The 15448-nt window shown below is 37.9% G+C and overlaps 1 protein-coding gene across 2 annotated transcripts; it reads left to right on the top strand.

The window, feature by feature from the left end:
* The first annotated feature begins 563 nt into the window (after nt 1-563).
* Nucleotides 564-8429, top strand: LOC110490500 (protein mono-ADP-ribosyltransferase PARP12). 2 transcript variants are annotated; one of them, XM_036944886.1, is made up of 11 exons: nt 564-691; nt 1051-1181; nt 4056-4106; nt 4255-4381; nt 4460-4625; nt 4853-4949; nt 5025-5118; nt 5327-5399; nt 5620-5750; nt 6342-6487; nt 7947-8429. In XM_036944886.1, exons 2-11 carry the CDS (start codon nt 1052-1054, stop codon nt 8186-8188), a joined length of 1257 nt encoding a protein of 418 aa, XP_036800781.1. In that variant the 5' UTR covers nt 564-691; nt 1051; the 3' UTR covers nt 8189-8429. The 2 variants fall into 2 exon arrangements, with proteins under 2 accessions (XP_036800781.1, XP_036800782.1); XM_036944887.1 differs by lacking the exon at nt 1051-1181 and having other exon boundaries at nt 660-691.
* Nucleotides 8430-15448: the final 7019 nt, after the last annotated feature.

Genomic DNA, 15448 nt, shown 5'->3' with positions numbered 1-15448 from the left:
TTTACAAACTGTCAAGATAAAAACAATCGTTTCATTTTAAACTTTGTTTATGTGTTCAGATTTGATATTTAATGTTGAGGCCAATGACATCACTTCATACCATCGGACCAACTCCTAGAATGCCCTGTGGCTTTTGTGTCTACAAAACTCGGGATATCGCTTCTCAACAGGAAAAGTTCAAAAAGGACGTCTTTCAGTTTAACTGTCGCTGCCTACACTAATGTCTTCCTTTGGACAGTGAGTGCCTGCGCTTTACTCTTAAGTCTATTGTGCATGTACTGATGGGAAACAATTTCCATGTCCTCCCAGCAGTGCAATCCCACTTCTGGTACACATTGTAACTAATTCAGAGGGTACTGACCTGGACTCAAACCCAGGTTCCTGTGACTACCTTAACCAATACTGTATATATGTGGCACCTACATTTGAAGAAATTGTCAGAAATTGTCAGAGGGATGTCAGGAGTTAGAGGGATGAGTCAGGTATTTCCTTATTTCCTTCCATCAAAGGGCAAAGTGCATGGTGAACACACCAGGGACATTGCTCCTTTATTGATAGTTAATTATGCTTTGGCTTATCATGGTCATTTACGGTAAACCCTTTGCTATTTCCTTGTACGATATAAACAACATATTCTAAGTGTCATAATCTTGGCGCACAATTGAGGCTGTGTCTTACTAGCTACTACAAGGTAAGCATTCTCACTTCTTGTTTTGAGGCTTACTTTATAACTGACTTTATCTTGTACAGAAAAAGGGTGATATCTAGAACCTAAAACGGTTATTTGGCTGTCCCCATAGGGTAACAATTTTTGGTTCCAGGTAGAACCCTTTTGGTTCCAGGTATAACCCTTTTTGGGTTTTACAGAGGGTTCTACACATAGCCGAGGGTCCTACACATACACACATTACTAGCCCTGTATTAGCGGACCCATATAGACTTTTGTAGCATATGCAAAAAAAAATAATGTGATGGCAAAGAAACGGGTGAGTAAATGACTTGTTGTTGTTGTTGTTGTTCTTTTTCTTTTTATTGTCTCTTTGCACACAGTATGGCTTTCCATATTCATATTCGTGAGGATGTGGACAAAAGAGAGATTGAGATCACTGGGAATACCAATGATGCCATGGGATATGCTGAGACTTTGCTACAGAACTACCCATTTCATAAAATCATGAAAGGTGCTGCCAATGAGCCCAATTTGGGAAATTATCAAAATATTGTTTTAAAAATATTGTTTAATTTTCCCTCTAGCTAATGCATTTACACAAATTACAAAATCATTCATTACATTATTAGTAATGCTAAATATACATATTTGATTCATTCCTAGATTAGAGTGCGTTTTGGGTAGTGTAATCTTGTCAAATATAACCATTTATTCCACCTAATTTTAACATTCTGTCATAAAGTTGCCCCATCTGAAGAGGTTCAATTAAGAAAAATTACTATTAAAAGGTGACAATAAAAGTGACAGGATTGACCATAACAATTTTTATTTAATTTACATTTTTAAATGTAACCTCTATTTAACTAGGCAAGTCAACAAGGTTGACAATTGAATCTTAAATCGGCCAAAATTCACTTTGTGACCGGGGGAATGGAAGCTTGTTCTATGTAACAGTGAGGAGAAATTGAATGCAAGCTTAACAACAATATTTGAACTTGTTAAAATATTTCTAGTCTATCTATCTATGGGTAACAGGGTTGATGTATTACGCTCGACATGCTCTGTTTTCCACTTCAAAACACCAGAAAATAGCCACAGCGTAGAACCAGATTTTTAACTATGATTTAACTATTAATATTCAGTGTTTGTTATGAAAAACATATTTTTAAAGGAATAGTTTTACCATATTAAAACGAGAGTCCAGTTCGCATAACAAGGTTGAATTTAAACTTAGTAAAGGGTTTACTAATCACATGAAATAAGCTAAAAATCTTCAGTATTTACTTTCCCTAAAATGTTAAAATAACTAGGGCTTTACAATGATGGTGAAAACATGGGTAGATCTTGGGTTCAAGTGGGTTAAAATAGAGATTTTCAGAAAAAAAACACTGCTATTGGAATTTTAACATGGTTTAGTTAGAGTGTAGATGTATGTGATCCAACTGTTCAATTGTGTGGTTTATTTACAGACGTATTGTCTAAGTGACATTAAAGTCACTATTTGTCGAATGACCCATTTATTTTGAGCCTACTTGCCACAATGGATACACAGTGCCTTCAGAAAGTATTCAAGCCCCTTGACATTTTCCACATTTTGCCTGCATTTAAAATGGATTACATTTAGATGTTTTTGTCGCTGGCCTACACACAATAACCCATAATGTCAAAGTGGGATTATGTTTTTATATAATGTTACAAATTCATAATCTTGAGTCAATATGTATTCAACCCCGTTGTTATGGTAAGCCCAAATAAATTCAGGAGTACAATTTTTCTTAACAAATGCTCTTAAATTGCATGGACTAACTCTGTGTACAATAATAGTGTTGAAAATTATTTTTGAATGACTCATCTCTGTACCCCACACCTACAATTATCTGTAAGGTCCCTCAGTCGAGCAGTGCATTTCAAATACAGATTCAACCACAAAGAGGAGGGAGGTTTTCCAATGCCACGCAAATAAGGGAACCTATTGGTAGATGGGTAAAAAAACAGACATTGAATATACCTTAATTACACTTTGGACGGTGTATCAATACACCCAGTCACTACAAAGACGCAGGAAACCACTCAGGTATTTCACCATGAGGCCAATGGTGACTTTAAAACAGTTAGTTTTTTAATTTGTTTTATTTTACCTTTTATTTAATTAGGCAAGTCAGTTAAGAACAAATTCTTAATTTCAATGACTGCCTAGGAACAGTGGGTTAACTGCCTGTTCAGGGGCAGAATGACAGATTTGTACCTTGTCAGCTCAGGGATTTGAAGTTGCAACCTTTCGGTTACTAGTCCAACACTCTAACCACTAGGCTACCCTGCCACCCCAGTTTAATCGCTATGATGGGAGAAAACTGAGGATGGATCAGCACCATTGTAGATAATCCACAATGCTAACCTAATTGATAGAGTGAAAAGAAGGAAGCTTGTACAGAATAAAAACATTCCAAAACATGCATCCTGGTTGCACAAAGGCACTAAAGTAATACTATCAAAAAATGTGGCAAAGCAATACATTTTTTGTCCTGAATAGTGTTATGTTTGGGGAAAATCCAATACAACACATTACTGAGTACCCCTCTCCATATTTTCAAGCATAATGGTGGCTGCAGCATGTTATGGGTATGCTTGTAATCATTAGAGACTGGGGAGTTTTTCAGAATATAAAAGAAATATAATGGAGCAAAGCACAGGCAAAATCCTAGAGGAAAACCTGGTTCAGTCTGCTTTCCACCAGACACTGGGAGAAGAATTCACCTTTCAGCGGGAGAATAATCTAAAACACAAGGCCAAATCTACACTGGAGTTGCTCACCAAGAATAAAGTGAATGTTCCAGAGTGGCTGAGTTACAGTTTTGACTTAAATCCACTTGAAAATCTATTGCAAGACCTGAAAATGGTTGTCTAGTAATGATCACCAATTTGACAGAACTTGAAGAATTCTGAAAAGAATAATGGGCAAATGTTGCCCAATCTTAGAGACCCAGAGAGGCTCACAGCTGTAATCACTGCCAAAGGTGCTTCTACAAGATATAGACTCTGGGGTGTGACTACTGTGTAAGTTAGATATTTAGTTTTCACTACATTAGTAAACATTTCTATAAACATGTTTTTGCTTTGTCATTATGGGCTATAGTCTGTAGAGGGGTGAGGAAAAATCTATTTAATCCAATTTGAATTCAGGCTGTAACACAACAAATTGTGGAACAAGTTGAGGGGTATGAAAACTTTCTGAAGGTCTTACTTACATAATTATTGAGATTCTAGAATGTAATGCTTTGTTTATGTTACTGTATTTCTGCACTTTAACTTCATATGGTCTTCAAAAAACTTGCAAGTTTTGCAACCTAATCTGATATTGAAATGTGAAATCTTACATTTTTCACAGAAAAAAAAGACATTTGTCATGGCTTCCTTTTTGGACGTTGCTTTGAAGGAGGTACAGTACAACACTGCGGTATTATCAGTGGAAATGCACCATTTGTGATAGAAATTCTTCTTTACAGTCTTTTGACAAAAATGTATGTTCTAATTTCCCTGACTTAATCAATATGGGTTTATTGCACTGATATTGATTTATATTTAAGATGTGTGCATGGGTGTCCATTCTACTATGCCATATCAATGGGAGGTGGAGAATGGACTTGGTTGGTCATGTATCCCAGAGAATGAGGGCATTGAGAGAGACTACTGTGACCCAGCAAAGACCGAGAGGTATCTATTTTAAACCGAGACAATTACTAAATATGTAAAAATGAAGTAAAAGCCTTGAAAGTGTTTTTTATGCCCTAGCCATGGAATACCACCGGTGAATTTTATCCTCATGATCCGCGGTCACAGCAAAGTTCGGCGACTTGCTACGGTTTCCTCCCTGGACCAACCAGAAGCTGTCCTTGCTACCGAGTGGGCTTGGTACTGGGAAGAAGAGGATGAATGCTGGAACGCATTTTGGTCATCAGTATGTAGTGATACCTAATTTCACCCTCTAATATGGCACAAAGAAAAGAAGAAAGTATCCCTAAAGTGTGTGTGTGTGTGTGTGTGTGTGTGTGTGTGTGTGTGTGTGTGTGTGTGTGTGTGTGTGTGTGTGTGTGTGTGTGTGTGTGTGTGTGTGTGTGTGTGTGTGTGTGTGTGTGTGTGTGTGTGTGTGTGTGTGTGTGTGTGTGTGTGTGTGTGTGTACTAAGACTATGGAGGACCTAGAGAGGGTGTACAGTGATCCGTCTCTTGGCTCAGTGTTTGAGTTCACTACTGAACGACACACCTATGAAGTCAATTTGGAAGGTAGGCTGATATTATCTACCTGCTTTAGTATCTACCTTATTTACTTTCTGAACTGAGAAATATATTATTTTTTAGACATGATCCAGAGTAACAAGAGCTCACACACCCAAAGACTGGTAAGAAGACGTCCGATCTTCAAATCTCACAGAGATGTTCAGAGAGCAATTTGGTAAGAATGAAATACAGCAAACTGAATTATTGGTTTTCTAAAAAAAAATACTGCATTGAAATAATCTGGGCAAGATTATGTAATTAGATTTTGGTTCACTAGGGGTGATATTGAGTGAGTCTCCAGATAGGTATTAGCTACCTTTGTGGCATGATGAGGACAATGTGATCATTGATGACAATTTGTATCCCCTCACTTCTTCCTTAAGCATATCTAATACCAACACGTCGATTGTGCCACCTTACTGGGACCAGTCTCGATTGCCTAGGAACGGCTTTGAGGTAATGGAAAAACACCCAAAAAGCATAAAACATACATGCATTGTGACAATGTTCACTGTGGATGTGATGTTACATTAAATGATCAGATAAACTTGTTTGAATAAGACCAGCAATCGTATCCTTCAGGAAAGATGGTGTAGCATGCAAAACCATTCTGTGTTGTCTAGAAGCATGTATCATTATGAATGATCTTATGAGGGGGTTTTCTATGTCTTCACAGATGGTTTTGTTGCCAAGCTCAACAGCTGAACACAAAGACATTAAGGCCCATTTTGAGAAAACCGCTGTGGGGTTTCACATACTCACCATTGAGAGAGTACAAAACCTTTACCAATGGAACTTCTATGAGCTGTATGTTTTTTAAAGAGATAGTTCACTCAAAATACAACTCTATTTAGTTTTTTCTTCTTACTGTAGCTGGTTCAGATTGACTCATATTTTTTATTTTTATGCTATCAACATTTAGAAAATAATGTAAGATATGGATCATATTTACTAAAACTGATGGAAGCTGATCTCTATGCAAAATTAAATCATACAGTTGAAAGGATAGTTCACCCAAATTACATTGTGGTTTCCTTACCCTGAATGAAGTCCATGGATAAGGTAAGACAGCATTCCATTCAAGTCAATGGTACCAATTTTAGATTTTTTGAGCTTCATGCCAACATCTATAAGTATCTTAACTGAGCTGCACAATCAATTTGAGATACTTTAGGATTATTTGGACATAAAGTGTGAAAAACTACAGGGTAAACTGTAATTTGGATGAACGTTCCCTTTTATGAACAAAGTGATTTTCTATATATCAGTATTCAAATACTGTACAGTAGATACACAGTGATTCTGCATTTGAACATTTGAATGGCACCTTTGTTAGTCTTACTAAAATGTATATGATTGCCTACTGTAATAAATCAATTCCAACATATTCCTTTTTAGGCAAAGAGATCAGATGAAATCCTCAGGGACAAGCATCATGGAGAAACAGCTTTTCCATGGAACTGTCTCTGAACATGTTGACAGAATTTGCAAAGACAACTTAGACTGGAGAGTGTGCAGAAACAATGACATTCCCTATGGAAAAGGTATGATGCCAGTACTGTGTATATGCAATACCCAAATCAATAACTGTTGTATTGACACAATTTGATTGTCTATGTCTGTGAATATAGATTATTATGGATAAATCGCAAAATCTGGTCCGTTCACGTGCTATCTGAATTTTGGTAAATATACGTTTCCAATTTGTATGTTTCACTTGAATGACACCACAACTCTTAATTACCCCAACTCTTAAAGTGGAAATGTGGGAGAAAGTTTCCGAGTTGTGAGGTTTCATCGTTGACCTTTTACCTTTTCAACCAAAAGATGACACAAAATCAGTTTGACAATTACAACTTATTAATGTTGATAATGTAGCTAGTGTTACGGTGCGTGAATGAGGACCCAAAAGCGAATTAACGTAAACAGAGCTTCTTTAATAACAAAACAAACGTAGGCTCAGATGGACCGGCAGATTCCGACAGGACAGGACAAGGTTGCAGCAAACATGACGATAGTCTGGTTCAGGCATAAATAACACAAACAAGAATCCGACAAAGACAGAAACAAAAACAGAGAGAGATATAGAGGACTAATCAGAGGGAAAAAGGGAACAGGTGGGAAAAGGGGTGACGAGGTAGTTAGGAGGAGACAAGGAACAGCTGGGGGAAAGAGGGGGAGAAAAGGTAACCTAAAACGACCAGCAGAGGGAGACAGGGTGAAGAGAAAGGACAGAAACAAGACACAACATGACAATACATGACAGCTAGTTGACCATATAGTCAATGTTAAGCAAGTTATATAATGCTATCTAGCTACCTAATTCTATCTAGCTAGCTAAAATCTTATTGGTTGAAGAATTGTTCTGACTTAAGAAGCACTTACACCACATTCACAAAATTAATTCAGAGTTCAAAGTAGCACAAGTAAGCATTTTATATTATGCTGTACATAAAATCAAGACACTCCATATCGTACAATATGTTTGCTGTGGCTAACTTCAGCTAGGCTAGGGGTTAGGGCTAAGGTTAGCTAATATGCTAAGTAGTTGCAAAGAAGCTGAAAAGTAGTAAGTAGTGCAAAATTGCTAATTAGCTAAATTGCTAAAGTTGTCCATGATGAGATTCAAACATACAACCTTTGGGTTGCTAGACATTCGCATTATAAGCTTACCCATCCACCCGGACCAACCACCCTTGATTTTTGCCTTAAGTGACCTCTGTTTTATGTAACCACACCAAACATAACATATCATACTACTAAGTAGAACAATTCTGACAAGTTCTAGCTGCATTAAACACAATCATGTCAGATCATGTCAGATTTACAACTTCCTTATTGGGAAGTTTCCCCCTTCCGACGGGCACGTGAATGCAGCAATAGTATAATTAAACAATACATTCTCCAAATACACAGTCATATATTCCAAGCAACAAAACTAGTTTTATAAAGTACATTTTTTGTAAAAGAAAATCTAAGCTAAACATTATTCATTTATTTCAGGAAATTACTTTGCCAGGGATGCTAGTTACTATACCAGCCAGTCCGGAGTGAGGTCCATGTTTGTTTGTCGTGTGCTGGTTGGAGACTACACTGTGGGAAACTCCAGCTGTCTGACACCACCTCTTAAAGAAACAGGAGGATCCATCGCCTATGACAGCTGTGTGGACAACATCCAAGAGCCGCATGTGTTCGTAGTTTTTAAAAAGTCTCAGATTTACCCTGAATACCTTATAAAGTTTTAAAACCATGCTCCCAACCCAAATCCCTTGGTTTAACCAAACCCTACTGCCAAGCCAAATCCTGCTTAATTGCCAAAACTACAATGGCAGGGGGAGCACAGGCTTTATAAGGATGAGTCTTGTCCTTGAGGCAGAACCGAGCAATTTCCACTAGATGGGCCAGCTGCAAAGTTAAAATTCTCTATATTATAATTCATGAAAACAAAAAGTAGCTTTTTGGTCATATTTTAAGGTTAGGGTTAGGTATAATGGTTACCAGAGTGGTTAAGGTTAGGGTTAATACATTTTAAATCAGATTTTATGACTTTGTGTATGTGTCAGCTGGTGAACACTCTGCAGAGCTGCCTACAGAACAAGATTCATGACAAAAAATGCTCACCTGCATGGCGGCTCGACCCAGAGGCATCATTTCCATGGGCACGTGTCCCCTCAGATATGTTCAATATACACTACAAATGCTGATGCTCCAGATACTCAACTAGTCTAAAGAAGGCCAGTGTTTTTTCTTCTTTAATCAGAACAACAGTTTCAGCTGTGCTAACATAATTGCAAAAGGGTTTTCTAATGATCAATTAGCCTTTTAAAATGATAAACTTGGATTAGCTATCACAACGTGCCATTGGAACACAGGAGTGATGGTTGCTGATAATGGGCCTCTGTACGCCTATGTAGATATTCCATAAAAAATCAGCTGTTTCCAGCTACAACAGTCATTTACAACATTAACAATGTCTACACTGTATTTCTGATCAATTTGTTGTTATTTTAATGGACAGAAAATGTGCTTTTCTTTCAAAAACAAGGACATTTCTACATTTGAATGGTAGTGTATATATATAGTGCATTGGAAAAGTATTCAGACCCCTTCCCCTTTTCCACATTTTGCAGCCTTATTCTAAAATTGGAAAAGTATTCAGACCCCTTCCCCTTTTCCACATTTTACAGCCTTATTCTAAAATGGATTAAATATGTTTTCCCCCTCATCAATATACACACACAATACCCCATAATGACAAATAAAAAATAGATTTGAATTATAAATAAAAACAGTAATACCCAAGAAGACTCAAGGCTGTAATCGCTGCCCAAGGTGCTTCCACAAAATACTGAGTAAAGAGTCTGAATACTTATGTAAATGTTATTTTTCATTTTTTACATTTGTAATCATTTTTTCAAAAATGTTTAAAAATGTGTTTTTACTTTGTCATTATGGGGTATTGTGTGTAGATTGATGAGGGGTGGAAACTATTTAATCCACTTAGAATAAAGCTGTAACGTAACAACATTTTTACTATTTTCTACATTGTAGAATAATGGTGAAGACAACAAAAATAGGAAATAACACATATGGAATCATGTAGGAACCAAAAAAGTGTTAAACAAATCAAAATATATTTTAGATTTTAGATTCTTCAAAGTAACCATCCCTCACCTTGATGACAGCTTTGCACACTCTTGGCATTCTCTCAACCAGCTTCACCTGGAATGCTTTCCCAACAGTCTTCAAGGAGTTCTCACATATGCTGAGCACTTGTTGGCTGCTTTTCTTCACTCTGCAATCCGACTCATCCCAAACCATCTCAAGTTGGTTGAGGTCGGGGATTGTGGAGGCCAGGTCATCTGATGCAGTACTCCATCACTCTCCTTCTTGATAAAATATCCCTTACACAGCCTGGAGGTGTGTTGGGTCATTGTCATATTGAAAAACAAATGATAGTCCCACTGAGCCCAAACCAGATGGGATGGCGAATTGCTGCAGAATGCTGTGAATTCTAAATAAATCACCGACGGTGTCACCAGCAAAGCACCCCCACAACATAACACCTCCTTCTCCATGCTTTACGGTGGGAAATACATCATCCGAGATCATCCGTTCACCCACACCGCGTCTCACAAAGACACAGTGGTTGGAACCAAAAATCTCCCATTTGGACTCCAGACCAAAGGACACATTTTATTGATGATGTGACTGCTGACAAGCAGCAGAATGAATTCCGAAGTGTCTAGGGCTATATTATCTGCTCGGATTCAGCGAAATGCTTCAAAACTCATTGGACGGAGCTTCACAGTGCAGATGGACAATGTCCCGACGCATACTGCGAAAGCAACCCAATACATTTTTAAGGCAAAGAAGTGGAATGTTCTGCAATGGCCAAGTCAATCACCAGACCTGAATCCAATTGAGCATGCATTTCACTTGCTGAAGGAAAAACGCCCAAAAACAAGCAGGAACAGAAGACAGCAGCAGTAAAGGCCTGGCAGAGCATCACCAGGGAAGAAACCCAGCATCTGGTGATGTCTATGGGTTCCAGACTTCAGGCAATCATTGACTGCGAAGAATTTGCAAACCATTTAATTTATGATTATGTTAGTTTGTCCAATTACTTTTGAGCCCCTAAAATTGGGGGGCTATGTATAAAAATGGATGTAGTTCCTACACGGTTCATACAATAATTTTGACAAAACCATTAAATTATAGATGAAAGTCTACACATTTATTCTCCAATCCATTTTGGTGGCATACAGAGCCAAAAGTATGCACATTCGGTCACTGTCCAAATACTTATGAACCTGACTGTGTTTTTCATATTTTTTTCCAGTTTTTGTTGTTTCTCTGTAATACTAGCCACCTAACAATTTTATGAAGTTGGCTTAAGCTAGCCAAGATTGGGAACCTATCTCGCAACCTCAACTAGCCACCAAGAAGCCATTTCAGGCTATCAATCAAGTTAGAGTAGCTATCTTAGCTGGCATGACTCTACAAAAGCAAGCAATTACTAAATGTACTGAATAAGACTCAAATTCCTTTAAATATTTTACCAAGATTTTAGCAGAAATGCAGAGAAGCCTTTCCTTAAAAAAATAACCACCAGTCAGGAGGATACAGACAGCTCAAGACATATGCATAAAAATAAACATATTTTTGGCATAGAATTAAGCATAATGATTATGTCTCTAGATTGCAGGAAAAAGCTGTTTCAGGTGTTTGAAAAATGCTAAATTGTCCATCTTCACCCCCCAGCCAACCTCACATACTTTGTGCCACCTCCGATTTCTGGGGTGCATGACGATTTAACAAGTGACATCAATAAGGGATCATAGCTTTCACCTGGATTTACCTGGTCAGTCTATGTCATGGAAAGAGCAGGTGTTGGTTAGGGCTTGTAAGTAAGCATTACACTGTAAGGTCTACACCGGTTGTATTTGGCGCATGTGACAAATAAAAATGGATTTAATCGTACTATTTTGTATACTCTGTGTATATATGTACTATACAGTCATACCTATGGATTGTGCACTGATGACATTGGGTATCTGCCTACTTAGTGACACCCACAGTACACAATTCTGAAGAGTTTACACAAATCGTAGCTCTTATCACAGGCTGGTGCCTTTACATGGAGGGCGACGGCTGCCGGTGACCATAAGCAAGTAAACATTTACTGTAATATTGACATGCAAAAAAGGAATCGCTGTAACAACACAAGTATGTATAAAAAGTATTTACATTCAACAGAATTTATTTACCCAAAAATAGATTAGAAAACAATGATTTTTGATTGTCAGACATGACTCTGTAAACTGGTCATGTTAGCCAATTAACAGAGGGGCTGTAACGGTTTTCTGTATGTGAAGGAGAGTCGGACCAAAATGCAGCGTGTCGATTGCGATTCATGTTTAATGAAAAAACACACTAAACACAAACACTACAAAAACAATAAACGTAACGAAAACCTAAACAGCCTATCTGGTGAAAACACATAGACAGGAACAATCACCCACAAACACACAGTGAAACCCAGGCTACCTAAATATGGTTCCCAATCAGAGACAATGACGAACACCTGCCTCTGATTGAGAACCACATCAGGCCGAACATAGAACTGGACAAACTAGACATGTAACATAGAATGCCCACTCAGATCACACCCTGACCAACCAAAACATAGAAACATACAAAGTAAACTATGGTCAGGGTGTGACAGGGGCAAGATAGCTGGTCTGTTGTTTCATCACGTTGTAGTATTCAAGTCCAGGACTTGGACTTGTCTCAGACTCGACCAGTGATGACTCGGACTTACACTCTAACAATGGTGAGGTTGTTGCTTTTTTGTTGCCTTGCTAATTCAACATGCTAGCAGGTACAATAGCTACCGAATTACTTTTTACAATTGCATTTTAGTAATTTAGTAGATGCTCTTATCCAGAGCGACTTACTCACTAACTGAGCATTCATCTTAAGGTAGCTAGGTGAGACAACCACATAACATAATCATAGTGAGAAACTTTTTCAAAATAAAGCAACAACCAGCAAAGTCAGCGCAAGTAAGAAAAGGCAAGTGTGAGTTTTAGTGCAAGAAAGCAAGGGTGTCATTTTTTTTAGATACATTTTTTTTGCAAGCTATCCTGTCTAATGTGCAAGACTCCACATGCTAGTTCTCGTAATATAGGTAAAACATGTTGGACCACAGCCTTTTGCAGGTTAACAGTAGGGTTTGTTCGGACTGAAGGTGCAGTACCAAGGGACTCGTGACTCGACTTGGGATTCGACTATAAAATACTCAGACTTGTACTTGGACTCAAGGTTGAGAGACTTGACTTTATCACTAGGCTATCACCATGCAGGCTTCGTAATCTACTGTGATTGGTCAACAAAGGCAAACCTCAGTGGTTTTCACGTTTCTCCCCCTGCCACTTAGCATAATTGAACATCGATGGGCCCCTGGTCGATGGTTCACCCTGCCGCTCTCCGTCTGCAAGCTCCTTTAGTCCAAACAAACCCTACTGTTAACCTTTTCATTGATTGCAACATTACAACCGTGACTTCACTCAAATTGTAATTGTCCACAAAGTAAAATTGTACATTATAGCACTTGTTCTCTCTCTTTTCCTGTTTCTTGTAGGCTTTTGGGTAGTATTGGTGAATCATTATTGGTGCCATGTCTATTGCATAGACAAAGAGGCATATCTTTTTTCGATGTCACTCACAGCAGTAGAGCTGCTTCTCTTGAAATGTTTTCATTTACACTGTAACAGAACACCCTGAAGGTGCACCTGCAGGGATGTAGTGGAGGCTAAATGCACAGAAACACCTTTTATTTTGTCAATAGCATATACGCACTTATTTACAAAAAATGTACATCGTTTGTATTCCCCACTCTAGGACAAAAATGGAAATAAGCCCTCTGGGATTGTTTTCGCCTCCATTGTTTTAATGGTTTTAAATAATCCATCAATTAAATTGAATATGTGTGGAGCCTTGAGAGGTAGCCACTTAAACTAACTGTGCAGTGTTTCCAGAATATGACCTATAATTAATTACAATATGAGTGAAATAGTTTTCCGTACAAAAAATGGTCATTAAGTATATTAACAAGAGTCGATTCAATTTAAGTAACATAAGAAAAAAATCCCCATCAAAATCCGTCAGTTTAATCCGTCAGTCTCAATCCACCTACTGGGTGTCGCACCTCAGCATCTGCGGTGAAAGGTGGCAGAGCTAGAGCAGGGTTTGTTAGACCATGAGACATCCAGAAAATCGGTCTTCTCATGAAAATTAAAATGTCTGTAGTGTCCAAACGGTTTGACCTAAAAACTAGTATGACCACTATATGGAAAGGGGAGACTCTGCGACCCCCACACGTGTCACATGACTAATCTGAAGGTAACCGGTACCAATTTAAAAATAATAATGGAAGTATGAAGGTAGTTTTGAGCCAAAAACAGGGATTAAATATTTGTAAAGAAATATATGTATTTCCTGAGTTTTATTTAAATATCTCCTAGATTTAGGACAGACACTTCAAAACCTTATTTCTTATTATTTGTTTTTGGACTGTATTTTTTCCCATTTATGAATGTGTTATTCAATGCTTTTTCTGGGCTATAGTAGTGAAGGCCAAATTTAAGATGACATTTTTTTTATACTTAAAGGGGTCCTAAAATTCGAAATTAAAAAACTAAATGATCCATATTATGACCATCTTAAAACAATTCCGTACCCCAGCAACATAAGTGTGGGAAGATACCAGTCATTCAAAATATTCATGTGATCACTGATTGGCCAGCTCAGCCAATGAGCCACAAAATGGCATTGTGTTCTATGAAGAGATAGCAAGCATTTTTTTAAACGGTCTATTTGAGATACAAGTTTCAGGTGGGTTTATTTAAAGTGTTTTTCTCTAATTTATGCTTCGGCCACAAATACAAGTATAGAACAAGTCAACAACATTATTTGGGTATGAGTTAGCTGAATATGATTTTCACTGGACAGTTACAGTTTCCATGCCCTCACTAGCACCACAATCCATGTAGTCAGCCTGGAACGCGCCCACTGGCTTGAAAATGAATACAGCTGACCTCCATAGGCTAGTTAACAGTGTGGCTAGCTACTCAATCTGCCACCACAGTTATTGGCTGCTATTTTTCCCTAAGGAGGAGAGACCTGAGAGAGCAGATAGCTGTGTTTGCAAGTTTGATCTTGAAGAGATCATTTAGGTTGTAACTTCATAGGTAATAAAATCACTTTTGTTGGAAATGTACTGTCTCACGAGCCTCTGTACTAGAAACTTGCCACAATATGAAACTGATGTTTTTATCTTGAAAGTTTGTAAACGTCATTTACAGACAATGACTAATATTTAACATCTGTATTTCAACTCTGAATTTGAATATTAAAACATACAGTGCCTTCAGAAAGTATTCAAACCCCTTGACTTTTTTCACATTTTGTTTAGTTACAGCTTGAATTACAAATGGATTCAATTCAGATTGTTTGATACTGGCCTTAACACACAATACCTGATATGTTTTTCATACCTGAATTGTGTTTTTCAAAATGTGTGCAAATTAATTAGAAATGAAAAGCTGAAATATCTTGTGTCAACAATTATTCAACCCCTTTGTTATGGCATGCCTAAATAAGTTCAGGAGTAAAAAATCTGCTTAACAAGTCACATAATAAGTTGTATGGACTCACTCTGTGTGCAATAATAATGTTCAACATGATTTTTGAACGACTACCTCATCTCTGTGGCCCACATCTGTAAGGTCCTTTGGTTGAGCAGTGAATTTCAAACACAGATTCAAGCACAGGTGAAACAGATCAGGGCGTGACAGTAAAGGGGTGTGAATACTTTCCTAAGGCGCTGTAGGCCAGTAGAGGCAGATGCTTCTAGCGACTTGCTGGCGCCGAGGAACAGCGTGATGACTCAATCACGATTTATGACATTGTTTGGATGGCTGACCATCTGTGGGCTATCA

This window comes from Oncorhynchus mykiss, chromosome 15 (genome assembly GCF_013265735.2).
Source record: "Oncorhynchus mykiss isolate Arlee chromosome 15, USDA_OmykA_1.1, whole genome shotgun sequence".
In the NCBI taxonomy this organism is placed as follows: Eukaryota; Metazoa; Chordata; class Actinopteri; order Salmoniformes; family Salmonidae; genus Oncorhynchus; species Oncorhynchus mykiss.
The sequence above is the reverse complement of the archived record's forward strand: the minus strand, read 5'-3'. Positions and strand labels throughout refer to the sequence as shown.

Bases quoted from the DNA above. Each gene is read 5' to 3' on its own strand.
- LOC110490500 (XM_036944886.1), top strand. From the start codon at position 1,052: ATGGCTTTCCATATTCATATTCGTGAGGATGTGGACAAAAGAGAGATT. The intron at 4,950-5,024 runs GTAGGCTGATAT...ATTATTTTTTAG, and splicing joins CTATGAAGTCAATTTGGAAG to ACATGATCCAGAGTAACAAG. The intron at 6,488-7,946 runs GTATGATGCCAG...CATTTATTTCAG, and splicing joins TGACATTCCCTATGGAAAAG to GAAATTACTTTGCCAGGGAT.